We start from the raw sequence: 20,507 nt of genomic DNA on the forward strand, positions 1-20,507 counted from the left end.
ACCTAAAAGAAAAAAATGAAAGAAAATTTTCTGAAGTCCGACTGGCATCTCCATTCAGTACAAGGAAACACTTACCATTTGTTGATATGCCACCATCATTTGGGAATACAGTGAGTCGGATCCCGGAATAGGAGCTTGTGTGATAAGACAAACCACATGAACAACCTCCATTTCTCAATGTACTCTTATATCTAAACACCAGAATGATAAAAAGCATAAAATATCAAACATTCCCGCAGAATCATAGCCAACATTATGCAAGGTGCAACTTGTTGGCCTAATTCTGATCCTAAACTCAAGATTTCAACAAGGCTCATATTCAGTTTACATATATAATCACAGCCATGCTGAAAACTTAAGAAACAGCAAACCTTGGCCATGTTACAGTTTCAAGCTCAAGATACTAATGGCGACGGACTACAGGGGATGGGCAAAGACTGCTTAAATATCATCGCAAACTAATATTTTCACATTCCTGTTTTTGTTAGTATACTGAAAACTATGTTAAATGAAGATGCAGGGTAACAATGCACACACTTTACTCTTGGAAAGTGTAATTTCAAATACAACAAAACCATATTTACAAATATGGTACTCCAAGTTTGAAGTTTAACTTGTAAGTAAATAAAAAAGTCACAAATTTAAAAGAACAGTGTCATACTGCAATGCTGAATGTATCTGAAAATGTAGTGGCAATGTACTGTAATCTGGTTTAGGCAAAAAAAAAATCAAAAAAAGGGAAAGTATACATTAACACTATAATCCAGACCAGGCTATGAAAACACGAGCATATGGAATCCAACTAGCAGAGCCTACATCTCAACACCAACATATATCCTACTAACACAGCCTACATTTTCACACGCATCTGCCTGATGGCCTCCTACCATTGATGAGCTAGTGGACGAGTCTGATCTGTGGAATACTGCGCCAACAGAATGCCCCACACGAATTGTGCACAGAGCAGCACTCTGGGACCCTTCACACTCACTTTGGCGAATTTGCTCAAAGAGGGGCATCAATTCAGCCATAACAAAATGAGCTGTAATAAATAATTTTTTCAATAGTCTGAGATGGCAAAAAAGGAAAGATACTTCAAGAATTTATTTCATCTGGCCATTTCCACATATTTGCAGTGTTGAAAAAAAAAAGCCAGTATAACAATATATGAGGAAATTTTTTCTCTTTTCAGGTTAACAAAGTCAATGAATTAACCCATTAACTATGCTCATTTTTGAAGAAAAAAGAAAAATTATGTTTCATACATGAGAGCTAGAGAATGAATTGTAAGACTATTGTTCATTATTAAAAAAAAAACACCGTCTCACTAAAGAACACCATCTCACTAAAGAAGAAGAGTATACTAAAGGTACCAAATGAAGATTTTTCCCTCTCAATCATCTTTCCTTGATGCTACCTTAACTCACACAGGAAATAGATGATGAACATGAATGAAAAAAAGTACTAAACATGAATACAAACATTCATTACGGTGGGTCAATTGTGAATATTTCTGAAATTTGAAATGCATAAGTGTGCAGCTGATGCTCCTTCTCATAGGAAAGTATAGCAGATTTTTATTCTTAACCCTGACTGTAGTTAAGGGATGTCACACTAGATTCTTATTCTTAACCCTGACTGTAGTTAAGGGGTGTCACACTAATTTGACATTGAGACAAAGTAACAGATATCTTATCAATTGAAAAGACACATATTAGAATGTGTTCTGACATCACTACCAGCCCAAAATCTATGAAACTTCTACTGCTTCTTTCCTAATACTTGATCAGTTTGTATACCAAATTTCATTGCAATCCATTGGTCTGGTATGAAATGAAGAGTTGTGATATCCACTGAGCTGTATTTAACACTATAGTAAAAAAAATTCTAAACTTTTTAAACTGGATGTTCTATGACCTTTTTTCTACGACATTTGACTTTTTTTGTATAAAGGTGTTTGTTCTGACACAAAAATGAAGCACTTACAAAGCCCCTCACTGTAAATTTTTGTAAGTGATTGCAGTTGCAAATCATGGCCTCCCATAACACCAGACCAAAATATTGTCATCTTAATGTTGGGCTATTTGGCAAAATTCTTGGAAATCAGTTACCAACTAAGCTTGATGTTGTAAGACTTTTGCTCTTTTTAAAGAACATAAACTCACTGAGGGACTGTGCTGAGAAGTTGACAGATGCACGTGTAACCACCCTTTTGATTAACTAAACAATACCACTTTGTTCCAAGCAGCAAATTAAGGCTCTTATTGTAAACATGAATGGAAAAAAGAGAAATGTAATGAAATCATTTGTTAGGTAGGAATAGGATCTTATGATACTAAAGTTGACTCTTATGAGCAAAAACTGGTATCTTTGTTTCACATCAGTGCTTTTAAGTGGAAATCTGGGGACATGAGTGTGACTCATGAAAATTAGTTGCCAACTAAGCTTGATATCTTCACACATTTGCTTTTTTCAAAAAAGGACTACAAACTCAGTGAAATACTGTACTGGACAACTGACAGATGTGCTAACAACCCCTTTTGATTAACTCATCAATAACATATCTTTCCATGCAGTGGATGAAGGCTCTTATTGTAAGCCTGCATGAAAACAGAAAAATGTGAAGAAGTCATTTTGTAAGGGCAGGAACAGGATCTTATGACCCTAAAATTGAGTCAGAGAAACAAAAACTGGAAACTCTGTTAGACTTCAATGGTTGTAAGAGTAAATATGGGGGTGTATATATATCTGTGGTTCCTGGAAATCAGTTGCCAGCTAAGTTTGATGTTTAAGAAACTTTTTTTTCTTAAGACAAGACTACATATTCAGTGAGTGACTATGCTGAGCAGTTGGCAGATATGCTAACTACCCTTTGGATTAACTCATCAATACCACATTTTTCTATGTAGTAAATTAAGGTTCTTATTGTAAATATGCATGAGGAACAGAGTAAAGCGATGAACTTATTTGTAAGGGTGGGAACAAAATCTTGTGACATGAGAAATGACTTGTATAAACAAAAACTGGAGGCTTTATTTGACATTAGTACTTACAACAAAAGTATTTTTATTCTTATTTTGCTTTGTTGCTGTCTCCCGCGTTAGCGAGGTAGCGCAAGGAAACAGACGAAAGAATGGCCCAACCTACCCATATACACATGTATATACATACACGTCCACACACGCAAATATACATACCTATACATCTCAATGTACACATGTATATCCACACACAGACATATACATATATACACATGTACATAATTCACACTGTCTGCCTTTATTTATTCCCATCGCCACCCCGCCACACATGAAATAACAACCCCCTCCCCCCTCATGTGTGCAAGGTAGCGCTAGGAAAAGACAACAAAGGCCCCATTCGTTCACACTCAGTCTCTAGCAGTCATGAAATAATGCACTGAAACCACAGTTCCCTTTCCACATCCAGGCCCCACACAACTTTCCATGGTTTACCCTAGACGTTTCACATGCCCTGGTTCAATCCATTGACAGCACGTCGACCCTGGTATACCACATCGTTCCAATTCACTCTATTCCTTGCACGCCTTTCACCCTCCTGCATGTTCAGGCCCCGATCACTCAAAATCTTTTTCACTCCATCTTTCCACCTCCAATTTGGTCTCCCACTTCTCCTCGTTTCCTCCACCTCTGACACATATATCCTCTTGGTCAATCTTTCCTCACTCATTCTCTCCATGTAACCAAACCATTTCAAAACACCCTCTTCTGCTATCTCAACCACACTCTTTTTATTTCCACACATCTCTCTTACATTACTTAATCGATCAAACCACCACACACCACATATTGTCCTCAAACATCTCATTTCCAGCACATTCACCCTCCTGCGCACAACTCTATCTATAGCCCACGCCTTGCAGCCATACAACATTGTTGGAACCACTATTCCTTCAAACATACCCATTTTTGCTTTCCAAGATAATGTTCTAGACTTCCAAACATTCTTCAAGGCTCCCAGAATTTTCGCCCCCTCCCCATCCTATGATTCACTTCCGCTTCCATGGTTCCATCCGCTGCCAGATCCACTCCCAGATATCTAAAACACTTTACTTCCTCCAGTTTTTCTCCATTCAAACTTACCTCCCAATTGACTTGACCCTCAACCCTACTGTACCTAATAACCTTGCTCTTATTCACATTTACTCTTAACTTTCTTCTTTCACACACTTTACCAAACTCAGTAACCAGCTTTTGCAGTTTCTCACATGAATAAGCCACCAGCGCTGTATCATCAGCGAACAACAACCGACTCACTTCCCAAGCTCTCTCATCCACAACAGACTGCATACTTGCCCCTCTTTCCAAAACTCTTACATTCACCTCCCTAACAACCCTATCCATAAACAAATTAATTAAACAAGCAGAAGTAAATCTGTTTATTTGTCTAAGTGTGATGTTGCACCGAGTGACAAATATTGAAGATCCCTTTCTTAAAGATCAATGAATAACCACAAAGATATGTATTTTCAAAGTTGACATGGCAGCTAGCAAGGAAATGGTTGCCAGTTAAGAAAGAGTGTGGAAGAAAAAAGTGAGCAAATAGAAGAGAACCCTCAGCAAACATAGAAAAACCAATCATCATCATCTGACGCAAAGCCAAATTCACCTGTTGAAGATGAAATTCAACAACATACTGGCTTCAAAAAAAAAATACAATGTAAAATACAAACAATTAGATTTAGAGTGTGATCAATGGGGAGTATCTGATTGCATTGGTGCAGTCATTGCATCTGCTACTCTTGAAGGCCAAGGTGTCATAACAAGTGATAAATTACATGTGGCTGACAACATTACACTTCACAGAGCCAGAGCTTCATGTCACAAAAACAGACACCCAGGAGACCCCTGAAATGGTGAAAAAAGTACAATCCAATCAAATATCATTGAAATTGGAAGTTTGGACTATAGTTACTTTTGGGTGCAGCACCACTTAACTATGTCTAAGGACTAATACTTGAATACACCTTTGTTCCTTATTAGTAGGAGCAACCTTTCCACAAATAAGAGAGCCCCAAAATCAATCAGCTTAATTTACATATATACTTATTTTCTGCTCCAGGAATATTTCATATCTTTGTGAAACTCCTGCAGTGCTCAAAAAGCCAGCCACATCCCCCGAGCGGGACCATCAGTCACGTGTAGTGTTGTAAGTGTGTTTGTATGGGAAAGTGTGGGGCAACTAAGCATGAAGGTTTTGGTACCTTCAATGTGGTAGTTACATTGTGAGAATAAAGACTCCTCATATCAATATGTAGGGTTATGTCAGAACTACGTGTGGTGGGGGTGGGGGGTATCTATGAGGAAAAGTTGCTGAAGTGTGAAGCAGGGGAAGGCTTTTAATTTCTAGTGTGGGTGGATGGTTAGTTATGGAAAGGCTTGGAAGAAAGGGCTTGTGTGCTGTTACTAAGAACCGAGTGCCAAACATACTGAGATGGGATTAGTAAAATGCATGTACAGTGACACTGTATAAAGGTAAAACGAACAAAAGGATGTGGTTGAATTACAAAAGTGTAAGTCTGTTGAGCAAATCTGCCAAGTTAAATAGAAGGGTGGTGATTGAGAGGATGGTGGCATGCCCAGAGCATTAAATTAGGGAGGAACAATGTTGTGTCAGGAGTGGTAGAGGATGTGTGGATCAGGTGTTTGCTTTGAAGAATGTATGTGACATATACTTTGAGAAACAAAGGGATTTGATATTATCTTCATTCATTATTATCATCATAGTTGATTGCAGTTTCCTGTGTCAGCGAGGTAGTTCCAGGAAATGGACGAAGAATGGCCCATCCACCCACATACACACATATATACATAAATGCCCATACATGAATATATACATATCAACATATACACAAATATACATTCACAAACATGTACATATATATATATACATACACTTATTCATACTTGTTCGACTTCATCCATTCCCGGCGCTACCCCCTGCTTCAGCACCAGGAAAACACAAAAACTGACACATTCGCTCACACAGTCTGGAGCTGTCATGTATAATACATCGAAACCAAAGCTCCCTATCCACATCCAAGCCCCACAGACCTTCCCATGGTTTACCCAAGATGTTTCACATGCCCTGGTTCAATACAATGACAGCTAGTCGACCCTGGTCTACCACATAGTTCCAATTCACTCTATTGCAAGTCATGGAAGCATGACTTGCATCTGCTTTCATGGCTCCAAACAATGCCAAGGCCACCCCCAGATTTCTAAAACACTTAACTTCCTCCAATTTTTCTCACTCAAACTTACATCCCAATTAACTTGTCCCTCAACCCTACTGAACCTAATAACTTTGCTCTTATTCAAATTCACTCTCAACTTTCTCCTTTCACACACTTTTCCAATCTCAGTCACCAACTTCTGCAGTTTCTCCCTTGAATCAGCCGACAGAGCTGTATCACTGGCGAACAACAACTGACTCACTTCCCAGGCCCTCTCACCCCTCCACCTCTAATTTGGTCTTCTGCTTCTCCTTGTTCCCTCCACCTCTGACACATATATCCTCTTTGTCAATCTTTCCAAGCCATTTCAATACACCCTCTTCTGCTCTCTCAACCACACACTTTATTTCTAAACATCTCTCTTAACCTTTCATTACTTACTCGATCAAACCATCTCACACCACATACTGTCCTCAAACATTTCATTTCCAACACATCCACTCTCCTCTGTACAACCCTATCTGCAGCCCATGACTTGCAACCAAATAATATTGTTGAAACTACTATTCCTTCAAACCTACCCATTTTTGCTCTCCAAGATAACATTCTCTCCTTCCATACATTCTTCATTGCTCACAAAACCTTTGCCCCCTTCTCTACCCTGTGACTCACAACTGCTTTCATGGTTCCATTCGCTGCCAAATCCATTCCCAGATATCTAAAACATTTCACTTCCTCCAATTTTCTCCATTTAAACTTACATCTCAGTTAAGGTGTCCATCAACCCTACTGAACCTAATAACCTTGCTCTTACTCACACTTACTCTCAACTTTCTCCTTTCACACACTTTTCCAAACTCGGTCACCAACTTCTGCAGTTTCTCCCTTGAATCAGCCACCAGAGCTGTAACACTGGCGAACAACTCGCTCACTTCCCAGGCCCTCTCTCATCCCCAACAGACTGCATAGTCACCCCTCTCCAAAACTCTTGCATTTACCTCCGTAACCACCCAAATCCATAAACAATGTAAACAACCATGAGAACATCACACACCCCTGCTGCAGATCGACCTTCACTGGGAATCAATCACTCTCCTCTCTTATTACTTGTACACATACCTTACATCCTTGATAAATAATTTTCACTGCTTCTTGCAGCTTACCTCCCACGCCATAAACTCTTTAAGACCTTCCACAAAGTATCTATATCAACCTTATCATATGCCTTCTCCAAATCCATAAATGATACATACAAATCCATCTCTTTTTCTAATATTTCTCACACACATTCTTCAAAGCAAACAACTGATCCACACATCCTCTACCACTTCCGAAACCACAATGCTCTTTCCTAATCTGATGCTCTGTACATGCCTTCACCCACTCAATCAATACCCCCCATATAATTTCCCAGGAATGCTCAAAAAACTTATGCCTCTGTTGTTTGAACATTCACCTTTATCCCATTTCCTTTGTACAATGGCACTATCCATGCATTCCGGCGATCCTCAGGCACTTCACCATGATCCGTACATACAGTGAATATCCTTACCAATCAATTAACAACACAATCACCCCCTCTCTTAATAAATACAATTGTAATACCATTCAAACCTGCCACCTTGCCAGATTTCATCTTCCACAAATCTTTCACAACCTCTTCTCTCTTGACCAAACCATTCCCTCAGATCCTCTCACTTCACACACCACCCCGACCAAAACATCCTACATCTGCCACTCTAGCATCAAACATTCAACAAACCTTCAAAATACTCGATCTCCTTCTCACTCCATCACTACCTGTTATTACTTTCCCCTTTCACTGGTGTTCCCATTTGTTCTCCTGTCTTACACACATCATTCACCTCCTTCCAAAAACATCTTTCTATTCTCCCTAAAGTTTAATGATACTCTCTTACCCTAACTCTCATTTGCCCTCTTTTTCAACTCTCGCACCTCCCTCTTGACCTCCTGCTGCTTTCTCTAATACATCTCCAAGTCATTTGCACTTCCTCCTTGCAAATATCGTCCAAATGACTCTCTTTTCTCTTTCATAAATTTACTTCATCCCACCACTCACTACCCTTTTTAGTCTGCCCACCTCCCACCTTTCTCATGCCACATGCATCTTCTGTGCAAGCCAGCACTGCTTCCCTCAATACATCCCATTCCTCATCCACTCCCCTCATGTCATTTGCTCTCACCTTTTGCCATTCTACACTTAATCTCTCCTTATACCTCCCCAACACAAGTCTCCTTTTCAAGCTCACTTACTCTCACCACTCTCTTCTCCCCAACATTTTCTCTTCTTTTTTGAGAACCTCGACAAATCTTCACCTTTGCCTCCACAAGATAGTGATAAGACATCCCATCAGTTGCCCCTCTCAGCACATTAACATCCACAAGTCTTTCATTTAAACACCTATCAATTACCATGCAATCCAATAATGCCCTTTGACGATCTCTCCTACTCACATACATATACTTATGTATATCTCTCATTTTAAACCAAGTATTACCAATTATCAGTCTTTTTTCAGCACACAAATCCACAAGCTCCTCACCATTTTTATTTACAACACTGAATACCCCATGTACACCAAGTATACCCTAAACTGCCACATAATTCACCTTTGCATCTAAATCACCCATCGCTATTACACAGTCTTGTGCATCAAAGCTGCTGACACGCTCACTTAGCTGCTCCTAAAACAATTGCCTCTCATGATCTTTCTTCTCACGACCAGGTGCATAAGCACCAATAATCACAGACCTCTCTCCATCCACTTTCAGTTTTACCTAAATCAATCTAGAATTTACTTTCTTACACTCTATCACACACTCCCACAATGCCTGCTTCAGGAGTAGTGCTACTCCTTCCTTAGCTCTTGTCCTCTCACCATCTCGACTTTACTTCCAAGACTTTTCTAAACCATTCTTCCCCTTTACCCTTGAGCTTCGTTTCACTCAGAGCCAGTACATCCAGGTTTCTTTCCTCAACCACACTACCTATCTCTCCTTTCTTCTCATCTTGGTTATATCCACACACATTCAGACACCGAATCTCAGCCTTCGAGGAGGATGAGCACTTCCAGCTTGACTCCTCCTGTTTCCCCTTTTAGAAATTGATCTGTATATGGCATTTATGAATAAAGCATATAGGGTTAATAGATATGCTTTGTGGAATGTGTTGTGAATATACAGTGTGGAAGGAAAGCTACAGCTTCAGTTAGAAAATCTTATAAAGACAGTAAGATGTGTACAAATAGGTAGAGAGGAGGGTGAGTAGTTTCAGGCGAAGGTGGGTCTGCAGCAAGGGTGTGTGATGTCATCATGACAATTTAATATGTTAATGAATGGGGTGATCAGGATAAATGAAAGAGTCTTGGAGAGAAGGGCAGGTATGAAGTCTGCTGGGGGTGGGGAGGCCTGAGAGACATGTCAGTTGTTTGCTAATGACACAGATTCAAGTGAGAGAAACTGCAGAGATTAATGTCTACGTTTGGGAGTGTCTGTGAAAGAAGGCTGAGAATATATGCAAATAAAAACAAGGTTATCATGCTTAGCAGTGCAAAGGGCAGTTTAATTGGGGAGTGTGTATGAGGAGAAAGCATGAAGGAACCGAAGGTTTTAGGTACTTGGAAGTGGACTTGGCAGGGAATTGAAACATGGTAAATGAAGTGAGCCATAAGGTGGGTGAGGGAGCAAAGGTTCTAGGAGCATTTGGGATACTGATGTTACGAGAGGTCACTATCTGGAAGGGCAAAAATGGGTATGTTTGAATGTATAGTAGTCCTGATGTTGACATATGGATGCAAGGGATGGGCTATAGACAAACATGTATGGAAGAGGGTAAACATTTTGGAAATGAAATATTTGTGACAACAATATGATGTGAGGTGGGTTGAGTAAAAAAAATTATAAGGTATAAGATATGTCCCTGGGGATAGGGGAGAAAGAATACTTCCCACACATTCCTCACGTGTCGTAAAAGGCGACTAAAGGGGATGGGAGCAGGGGGCTGGAAACCCTCCCCTCCTTGTATTTTAACTTTCTAAAAGGGGAAACAGAAGAAGGAGTCACGCGGGGAGTGCTCATCCTCCTCGAAGGCTCAGATTGGGGTGTCTAAATGTGTGTGGATGTAATCAAGATGAGAAAAAAGGAGAGATAGGTAGAATGTTTGAGGAAAGGAACCTGGATGTTTTGGCTCTGAGAGAAACGAAGCTCAAGGGTAAAGGGGAAGAGTGGTTTGGGAATGTCTTGGGAGTAAAGTCAGGGGTTAGTGAGAGGACAAGAGCAAGGGAAGGAGTTGCACTACTCCTGAAACAGGAGTGGTGGGAGTATGTGATAGAGAGTAAGAAAGTAAACTCCAGATTGATATGGGTAAAACTGAAAGTGGATGGAGAGAAATGGGTGATTATTGGTGCATATGCACCTGGGCATGAGAAGAAAGATCATGAGAGGCAAGTGTTTTGGGAGCAGCTGAATGAGTGTGCTAGTAGTTTTGATGCACAAGACCAGGTTATAGTGATGGGTGATTTAAATGCAAAGGTGAGTAATGTGGCAGTAGAGGGAATAATTGGTGTACATGGGGTGTTCAGTGTTGTAAATGGAAATGGTGAAGAGCTTGTTGATTTATGTGCTGAAAAAGGACTGGTGATTGGGAATACCAGGATAAAAAAAGAGAGATATACATAAGTATACGGATGTAAGTAGGAGAGATGGCCAGAGAGCATTATTGGATTACATATTAATTGATAGGCGCGTGAAAGAGAGACTTTTGGATGTTAATGTGCTAAGAGGTGCAACTGGAGGGATGTCTGATCACTATCTTGTGGAGGCGAAGGTGAAGATTTGTAAAGGTTTTCAGAAAAGAAGAGAGAATGTTGGGGTGAAAAGAGTGGTGAGAGTAAGTGAGCTTGGGAAGGAGACTTATGTGAGGAAGTACCAGAAGGGACTGAGTACAGAATGGAAAAAGGTGAGAACAAAAGACATAGGGGGAGTGGGGGAGGAATGGGATGTATTTAGGGAAGCAGTGATGGCTTGCGCAAAAGATGCTTGTGGCATGAGAAGCGTGGGAGAAGGGCAGATTAGATAGGGTAGTGAGTGGTGGGATGAAGAAGTAAGATTATTAGTGAAAGAGAAGAGAGAGGCATTAGGACGATTTTTGCAGGGAAATAATGCAAATGACTGGGAGATGTATAAAAGAAAGAGGCAGGAGGTCAAGAGAAAGGTGCGAGAGGTAAAAAAGAGGGGAAATGAAAGTTGGGGTGAGAGAGTATCATTAAATTTTAGGGAGAATAATAAGATGTTTTGGAAGGAGGTAAATAAAGTGCGTACGACAAGAAAGCAAATCAGAACTTCAGTGAAGGGGGCTAATGGGGAGGTGATAACAAGTAGTGGTGATGTGAGGAGATGGAGTGAGTATTTTGAAGGTTTGTTGAATGTGTTTGATGATAGAGTGGCAGATATAGGGTGTTTTGGTCGAGGTGGTGTGCAAAGTGAGAGGGTTAGGGAAAATGATTTGGTAAACAGAGAAGAGGTAGTAAAAGCTTTGCAGAAGATGAAAGCCAGCAAAGGCAGCAGGTTTGGATGGTATTGCAGTGGAAATTATTAAAAAAGGGGTTGACTGTATTGTTGACTGGTTGGTAAGGTTATTTAATGTATGCATGACTCATGGAGAGGTGCCGGAGGATTGGAGGAATGCTTGCATAGTGCCACTGTACAAAGGCAAAGGGGATAAAAGTGAGTACTCAAATTACAGAGGTTTAAGTTTGTTGAGTATTCCTGGGAAAATATATGGGAGAGTATTGACTGAGAGGGTGAAGGCACGTACAGAGCATCAGACTGGGGAAGAGCAGTGTGGTTTCAGAAGTGGTAGAGGATGTGTGGATCAGGTGTTTGCTTTGAAGAATGTATGTGAGAAATATTTAGAAAAGCAAATGGATTTGTATGTAGCATTTATGGATCTGGAGAAGGCATATGATAGAGTTGATAGAGATGCTCTGTGGAAGGTATTAAGAATATATGGTGTGGGAGGCAAGTTGTTAGAAGCAGTGATAAGTTTTTATTGAGGATGTAAGGCATGTGTACATGTAGGAAGAGAGGAAAGTGATTGGTTCTCAGTGAATGTCGGTTTGCGGCAGGGGTGTGTGATGTCTCCATGGTCATTTAATTTGTTTATGGATGGGGTTGTTAGGGAGGTGAATGCAAGAGTTTTGGAAAGAGGGGGCAAGTATGCAGTCTGTTGTGGATGAGAGAGTTTGGGAAGTGAGTCAGTTGTTGTTCGCTGATGATACAGCGCTGGTGGCTGATTGAGAAACTGCAGAAGCTGGTGACTGAGTTTGGTAAAGTGTGTGAAAGAAGAAAGCTGAGAGTAAATGTGAATAAGAGCAAGGTTATTAGGTACAGTCGGGTTGAGGGACAAGTCAATTGGGAGGTAAGTTTGAATGGAGAGAAACTGGAGGAAGTGAAGTGTTTTAGATATCTGGGAGTGGATTTGGCAGCGGATGGAACCATGGAAGTGGAAGTGAATCATAGGGTGGGGGAGGGGGCAAAAATTCTGGGAGCCTTGAAGAATGTTTGGAAGTCGAGAACATTATCTCGGAAAGCAAAAATGGGTATGTTTGAAGGAATAGGGGTTCCAACAATGTTATATGGTTGCGAGGCATGTGCTATAGATAGAGTTGTGCGGAGGAGGGTGGATGTGCTGGAAATGAGATGTTTGAGGACAATATGTGGTGTGAGGTGGTTTGATCAAGTAATAATAATATGGTAAGAGAGATGTGTGGTAATAAAAAGAGTGTGGTTGAGAGAGCTGAAGAGGGTGTTTTGAAGTGGTTTGGTCACATGGAGAGAATGAGTGAGGAAAGATTGACCAAGAGGGTATATGTGTCAGAGGTGGAGGGAACAAGGAGAAGTGGGAGACCAAATTGGAGGTGGAATGATGGAGTGAAAAAGATTTTGAGTGATCAGGGCCTGAACATGCAGGAGGGTGAAAGGCAAGCAAGGAATAAAATGAATTGGAATGATGTGGTATACCAAGGTCGACGTGCTGTCAGTGGATTAAACCAGGGCATGTGAAACGTCGGGGTAAACCAATGAAAGCTCTGCGGGGCCTGGATGGGGAAACGGAACTGTGGTTTCGGTGCATTATTACATGACAGCTAGAGACTGAGTGTGAACGAATGTGGCCTTTGTTGTCTTTTCCTAGTGCTACCTCGCGCACATGAGGGGGGGAGGGGGTTGTTATTTCATGTGTGGCGGGGTGGCAATGGGAATGAATAAAGGCAGACAGTATGAATCATGTACATGTGTATATATGTATATGTCTGTGCATGTATATATATGTATACGTTGAGATGTATAGGTATGTATATTTGCATGTGTGGACGTGTATGTATATACATGTGTATGTGGGTGGGTTGGACTATTCTTTCATCTGTTTCCTTGTGCTACCTCACTAACGCGGGAGACAGCGACAAAGCAAAATAAATAAATGAAGATATGTGTAGTAATAAGAAAAGAGTATGGTTGAGAGTTGAGGAGGGTGTATAAAATGGTTCTGACATATCAAGGGATTGAGGGATGAGAGCATGAGATGGAGAATATACATGTCAGAGGTTGGGAAGACAAGGGCATGGGTGAGTGAACTGGAGAAGGAAGGATGGAGTAAACAAGATTTTGAGAGCTCAGAGCATGAATGTGTAGGAAGGTGAAAGGCATGCATGGGACAATGTGTATTGGAGTGATGTTGTATCTAGGTGTTATGCTGTTGATGGACTGAACCAGGGCACATGAAGCAGCCAGGGGAAACCACAGAAAGGTCTGTGGGGCCTGTTTGTGGATTGGGACCATGGTTCATGTACATAATCCATGACAGATAGAGAATGATTGAGAGTAAAGTAATCTTCATTCCAGGCACTACCTTGCTTATGCTGGAAAAAGTAAACAAGTATATTCACCATTTCCCGTCTTTACGAGTTGCCACGGTAACAGATGAAGAAATGGCCTCATCCACTCACATTCACTTCCTTGCCGTCAAGTATAATGCATCAAAACCAGAGCCACTTATCCACAATAAGGCCCCATGTTTTCCCCAACCACTTCATGTGCCCTGCCTCAGCTCACTGACAGTATGTTGTTCCCTGTAAAACACATTGCTCAATCTCTTGTACACCTAGCACCCTCTTATATGTTCAGGCTCTGAACTTGCAAAGAAGCACTCACTCAACCCTTCCACCACCTCCTTGATTTCCTCCCTTCTTGTTTAGTCTTGTTCTGACAGATATACCCTCTTAGTCTACCTTCCTCATTCATCCTCTTTACATGTCTAAACCATTTCAGCACAACCTTTTCAGCTCTCCATATGTACTCCACATACTACCATAACTCTTTATCTTTTCATCTCTTATTTGATTAGCCCTTATTACACCACTTTCTGTTCTCATATATTTGACAACCAATACAATCACCCTATCTTTTACATTTTTTGTCTAAGACCCATGCCTCACACCCACTTAGCACTGACAGGACCACTATACCATTATACATATCCATCTTTAGCCAAAGGGGGGAGATGGGCTTGTAAAAATGGGTAGCGAGTCATGGAATGAGGAAGTAAAAGTGCTAGTGAAAGAGAAAAGAGGCATAAGGATGTTACTTGCAAGAAAGGAATGCGAGTGACAGATAGATATACAACAGAAAGTGATATGAAGTCAAAAGAACGAAAAAAAAAAAAAGGCAAATGAGAGTAGGATAGTAGCAGAAGTATCAGCAAACTTCAGGGAAAACAAGTAAATGCTTTGTAAAATGGTTAATAGTGTGAGAAAAATAAAAGGAAAAAAGGGAGCAAAAGTGAAGGGGGCAGGTGGAGAAGTGGATGATGTGATGGAGTGAGTATTTTGAAGGACTGTTGAGCAAGTTCAATGATACGGTGACAGATGTGGGGTTTTATGGACATGGAAGTATGTCAAGTAACAAAATCAAGGCAATCAGTTTGGTGAAGCGAGAAGAAGTGGTGAAAGCCTTGCATAAGATGAAGAGTAACATAGAGCCTTAAGGGGACAAGATTGCAGTTAATCTTTTAAGAAAGGGGACAACTATCATCTTGATTGGTAAGGATTTTCAATGTATGTGTGGATCATGGTAAAGTGCTTGAGGATTAGTAAAATGCCAGCACATAAAAGCAAGGGGAGCAAAAAAGAATGCTTGAAGTTCAAAGGTTCAGACACTCCCTGATTCATGGAAGACTCAACAGACGAATGGAAATCCAACTTTTAAGCAAATTCTTCCATAAATACAATATTGTATTGGAAATGCTAAGTAGCACATGTGGAGGAATTCGAGGGAGGGATGCATAGGCAGGCAGTCTCTTCCCCAAGGAACATGTCCTTCACAAACAGTGCCACAGTTACGGTGGTTCCATGTGAATCTCTTCTGCATTGCTTGGAAATGTGTTACTTTTTCCAGTGTAAATACTGTCCTTGTTTCTGACACATAAAGACCAGAAAATGACCTTGTAACGATAAGAATGGAGGAACTCCTAGAAAACAAAAAGTGATTGATTTAGAGATAAAAATCAAAATCATGAAGAAGCACAAAGGCAACAAAAACTCTTCCATCTTGTGTGAGGTGGACTAGCAACCTCAACAGTGAACACAATTTTGAAGGGCAATTAGCACATTAAGGAACATTAAAAGGTTTGCCACATTTCAAATCAAGTCATAAGCATGAAGTGAGTTGGTACCATTTATGAACTGGAGAAATTACAAACTTTATGGATGCAAGATAATTTTCGACATTATGTACCGTCAAGTTTTTTGGTGATATAAGCTAAGCCTGAAAGTACCTTCCAAGACGTTAAAGGAAAGTACATACAGTAATCCTGATGCAAAACTTGAGGACAATCATGAATGATTCAATAGATTTAAGGCTCTTGCAAATTTTCATAAAGTTAAAGTGAGTGGTGGGTAAGTGTGTCACTTGGATTAAGGGAATTGTATTTTTTTTACAGTTCATAATCTCTTTCATATCCCTGGGGATATGGGAGAAAGGATACTTCCCACGTATTCCCTGCATGTCACAGAAGGCAACTAAACGGGGAGGGAGCAGGGGGCTGGAAATCCTCCCCTCCCGTTTATGATTTTCCAAAAGAAGGAAAGGAAAGATGGGAGGTGAGGATATACCCTCTAAGGCTCACTTCTCTGTTCTTAACGCTACCTCGCTAACTCTAGATAAGGCAAATATGTAAGGAAAGAAAAAAAATCTTTCTCTTGTTTCTTTACTTTTTAGTTGATAATTTCTTTCCCATATTTCTGTTGTTCAGTGTGGTGGTGTTATGTGTTGGTGTTGTAATCTGGAGTTTGGGGTGTTGTTTTGCGGTGAGTAAGTGTAGTATACTGTGCTAAGTACAGTAGTGATAGAAAATAGGCACCTGTGACATGGTACCAGAGAAAACAAATTGCTGTAGTAACTGGGGAGAGGAGGCTTAACTATTCCAGGTGATGGGATTTTGGGTGTGATGATTAGGTTTCTGACTTGCTGAAATTTCTACTTGTGCACCATTGCTGGGAATGCAACCGTTACATAAGTCAGGAAGCAGCTGCATAAGTTTGTTAAGTGTATTTGGTAAATTGTATGAGAGGAACAATAAAGTTCTAAGAGTAGAAGAAAATGTGTGGATCAGGTTTTTGCTTTGAAGAAGTTGTGTGAAGAACTTACAAAATCATAAAAGATTTGTATATATGTATGTATCTGGAGAAGGAATAAACAGGGTTGACAGAGGTGCTTTGGGAAAGGTATTACATATATATGACACGTGAGATAAGCTATTAGAAGCAGTAAGGAATTTTCATCAAGGAAGTAAGACATGTGGGCAAATAGGAAGAGAGGAGGCTGAGTAGTTCAAGATGAAGATGGGTCCACAGTAGCTGTATTAGATATCACCTTGGCTATTAAATTTGTGCATGAACAGCATGGTTTTGAAGGTCAATGCAAGGGTTTTGGGGAGAGGGGAAGGTCTGTTATACTTGTTAGGGGTGGAGGCACCTGGGAGGTTGGTTTCCAAGTTTTCATAGGTGTATTAAAGGAGAAAGTTGAGAGCAAATGTAAATATGAGCAAAGTTATTTGGTCTAGAAGTAAAAAGAGAGAGTTTGGTTGGAGTGTAAGATTGAGAGGAGAGAACTTGAAGGGAGGAAATGCTTTATATACCTGAGAGTGGATACAGTAAATGTGAAGATGGGTCCACAGTAGCTGTATTTGATATCACCTTGGCTATTAAATTTGTGCATGAATAGCATGGTTTTGAAGGTCAATGCAAGGGTTTTGGGGAGAGGGGAAGGTCTGCTATACCTGTTAGGGGTGGGGGCACCTGGGAGGAGAGTCGGTGAGTTTTTGTAGATGAATAGGTACTACTGGAAAATTCTAGAGAGAAACTGCAGAGGTTGGTTTCCAAGTTTTCGTAAGTGTATTAAAGGAGAAAGTTGAGAGAAAATGTAAATATGAAGAAAGTTATTTGGTTTAGAAGTAAAGAGAGAGAGTTTGCTTGGAATGTAAGAGTGAGAGGAGACTTGAAGGGAGGGAGGTGTTTTAGATACCTGGGAGTGGATATAGTAAGTGGAACCAAGGGAGGTGAAGTGAGCCTAGGGCGTATGAGGGTGGTGAAGGTCCTTTGCACATGATCAGTGTGGAAAGAGAAGTCACTGTCAATGAGAACAAAGTTGGGTATGCCCAATGATGCTGTACAGGGATGCTTGGTGTGGGCCCTAGATTGAAAAGTGTCAAAGAGGGTGAACAAGGGGAACGTGTTGGAAATTAAATGTGAGGACTGTTTGTCGTGTGAGAAGAGTTGACTGAATAAAAGAGATATGTTAAATGAACGAAGTGGAAGTAATAGAAGTATGTTTGAGACATCTGAGGAGAGTGAGCAGAAATTGTTTGGACACAGATGATGACTGCAGAGAGGATGACTAAGAGGGTTTACAAGTTAGAAGTGGAAAGAAATATGAAAAAGGGGATATGAACTGAAGATGGAAGGAGGGAATGAAAAATGCATTGAGACTTCAGGGCCTGAACATGTCTCATAAGCAAGAGCATGTGAGACATGCAAGAAAAAGAGTGAATTGGAGTGGTGTGGCATACAGGAAGTTACATGCTATCAATGGGCTTAAACATGGCATATCATATACCATGGTTCAGCCCAGTGGCAGCATGTTGCCCACTGTAAACCTCATTACTCCAATTCACTTTATCTCGTGCACACCTTTCATTCTTCAGCATGTTCAGGCCCTAATCACACAGGATCTTTCTCATTCTTCTAACTCAAATTTGATCTCTCCCTTCTTGTTCCCTCCACTTCTGACACATATATCCATTTCTTATTGACCTCTCCTCACTCCTCTCCATGCCACTTCAGCACACTCTCTTCAGCTCTCTCACCAACACTCTTCTTATTACACTTCTTTCTTATCCTTTTATTACCCATCTATCAAACCACCTTACTACACATACTGTCCTCAAACAATTCATTTCCAACACATCCACCCTACTCCTCCACAAGGCCCATGCCTTGCAGCCATCCAACATCATTGGGACTATTATAGCTTCAAACATACCCATTTTGCCCTCCAAGAACATGACTTCTCTTTCCACACATTTCTCAAAAGCTCCCAGAGCTTTCAACCCCTCACCCATCTTACAAAACACTTCTAATTCCATGATTCCACCTGCTGCCAAGTCTACTCCCAGAGATCTAAAATTTTTCACTTCCTTTAAATTTTCTCCATTCAAATTCTCACCTCACATAACCTGTTCCTCTGCCCTGCTAAACCTAACTACCTTGCTTTTCTTCACATTAACTTTCAACTACCTCTTTTCACACACTCTCCCAAACCCAGTCACTAACTCCTCCAGTTTCCCACTCGAGTCTGCCACCAAGGCTGTGTCATCTGCTAACAACAGACTCAGTTCCCAGGCCACCTCACCTCCTACAGACTGTATACTCATCCCTCTCTCCAACACACTTGTATTCACCTCCCTCACCACCATGTCCATAAACAAATTAAACAATCATGGTGACATCACACACTCTCGTAACAGATCTAGAACCACTTACTCCTCTCTTCTTACTCGTACACATGCCTTACACCCTTGATAAAAACTTCTCTGCTTCTAGTAGCTTTCCTCCCTCACCATATACTTGTAAGACATTCCACATGGCATATTTATCAGCCCTGTCATATGCTTCCTCTAGATCCATAAATGCCACATACTAATCATTCTGTTTCTTTAAGTATTTCTCACACACACCTGATCCACACATCCTCTACTACTCCTGAAACCACATTGTGCCTCCCCAGCCTGATGCTCTGTACATGCGTCACCCTCTTAATCACCACTCTCCCATGCAACTTAGACAGTGCACTCAACATACTTATACTTCTGTAGTTTGCCTTTATGCAATGGCACTATACATACATTACACTAATCCTCAGGCACTTTACCATGTTCCACACATATCTTGAAAATCCTAATAAACCAATCAACAACAAAGTCACATCCTTTCTTAAGATATTCAACAGTGCTGCCACACCTAATTTTATGCGAGGCTTTCACGATCTCTTTTCACTTTACCAAACCCCTTTCCTTGACTCTCGCTTAAAATACCTTACTGACCTAACAAGCTACATCTGCCATCCTAACATCAAACATGTACAACAATCCTTCAAACTACTCACTCCATCTCCTCCTCACCTCAAAACTATCTGTTACCACTTCCTTACTTGCCCCTTTCACCAATGTTCCCATTTAATCTCTCCTTTTTCTCAAACCACTGACCTTCTTTCAAAAAATTTTTTATTCTCCCTTAAGTTTACTGATACTTACTCACCCAACTCTCATTCACCCTTTTCTCCAACCCTGCACCTTTTGCTTGACCTTCTTCCATTTTCCCCTGTGCATTTCCTAATCCAATGCACATCTTCCCTTTAAGAAACACTCCTCTTCTCTTTCTCTAGAAACTTTACTTCTATTACACATGACAACACTGCTTTCCCAAAGACCTCTTATTCCTCATCCACTCTCCAAACTTTGTTTACTCTCACATTTTTGCCATTCTACACTCAATCTCTCCTGGTATTTTTTCACATATGTCCCTTTTTCAAGCTCACTTAATTCACTACTCTTTTCTCACCCGTATAATTTTGTCTCTTCTGAAAACCTCTACAAATCTTCACCCTTGCCTCCATCAGGTAATGATCAGACAACCCATCAGTTGCCCCTCTCAGATCATTC

General features: G+C 40.6%; 1 protein-coding gene across 50 annotated transcripts in view; it reads right to left on the reverse strand.

Annotated features, from left to right (window-relative positions):
* Positions 1-20,507, reverse strand: part of shot (dystonin-like protein short stop) — a 249,766-nt gene that overhangs the window by 48,400 nt on the left and 180,859 nt on the right. Inside the window, exon 26 of one of the 50 annotated variants that reach the window (XM_071687141.1) lies at positions 76-134. The exons of 48 other annotated variants lie outside the window; for them this stretch is intronic. In XM_071687141.1, coding sequence (XP_071543242.1) covers positions 76-134 — 59 coding nt within the window. Of the gene's footprint in view, positions 1-75; positions 135-887; positions 1,043-20,507 lie in introns of all 50 variants that reach the window. One more of the 50 variants, XM_071686988.1, reaches the window with a different exon arrangement.

Source organism: Panulirus ornatus, chromosome 3 (genome assembly GCF_036320965.1).
Source record: "Panulirus ornatus isolate Po-2019 chromosome 3, ASM3632096v1, whole genome shotgun sequence".
NCBI classification, from domain to species: Eukaryota; Metazoa; Arthropoda; class Malacostraca; order Decapoda; family Palinuridae; genus Panulirus; species Panulirus ornatus.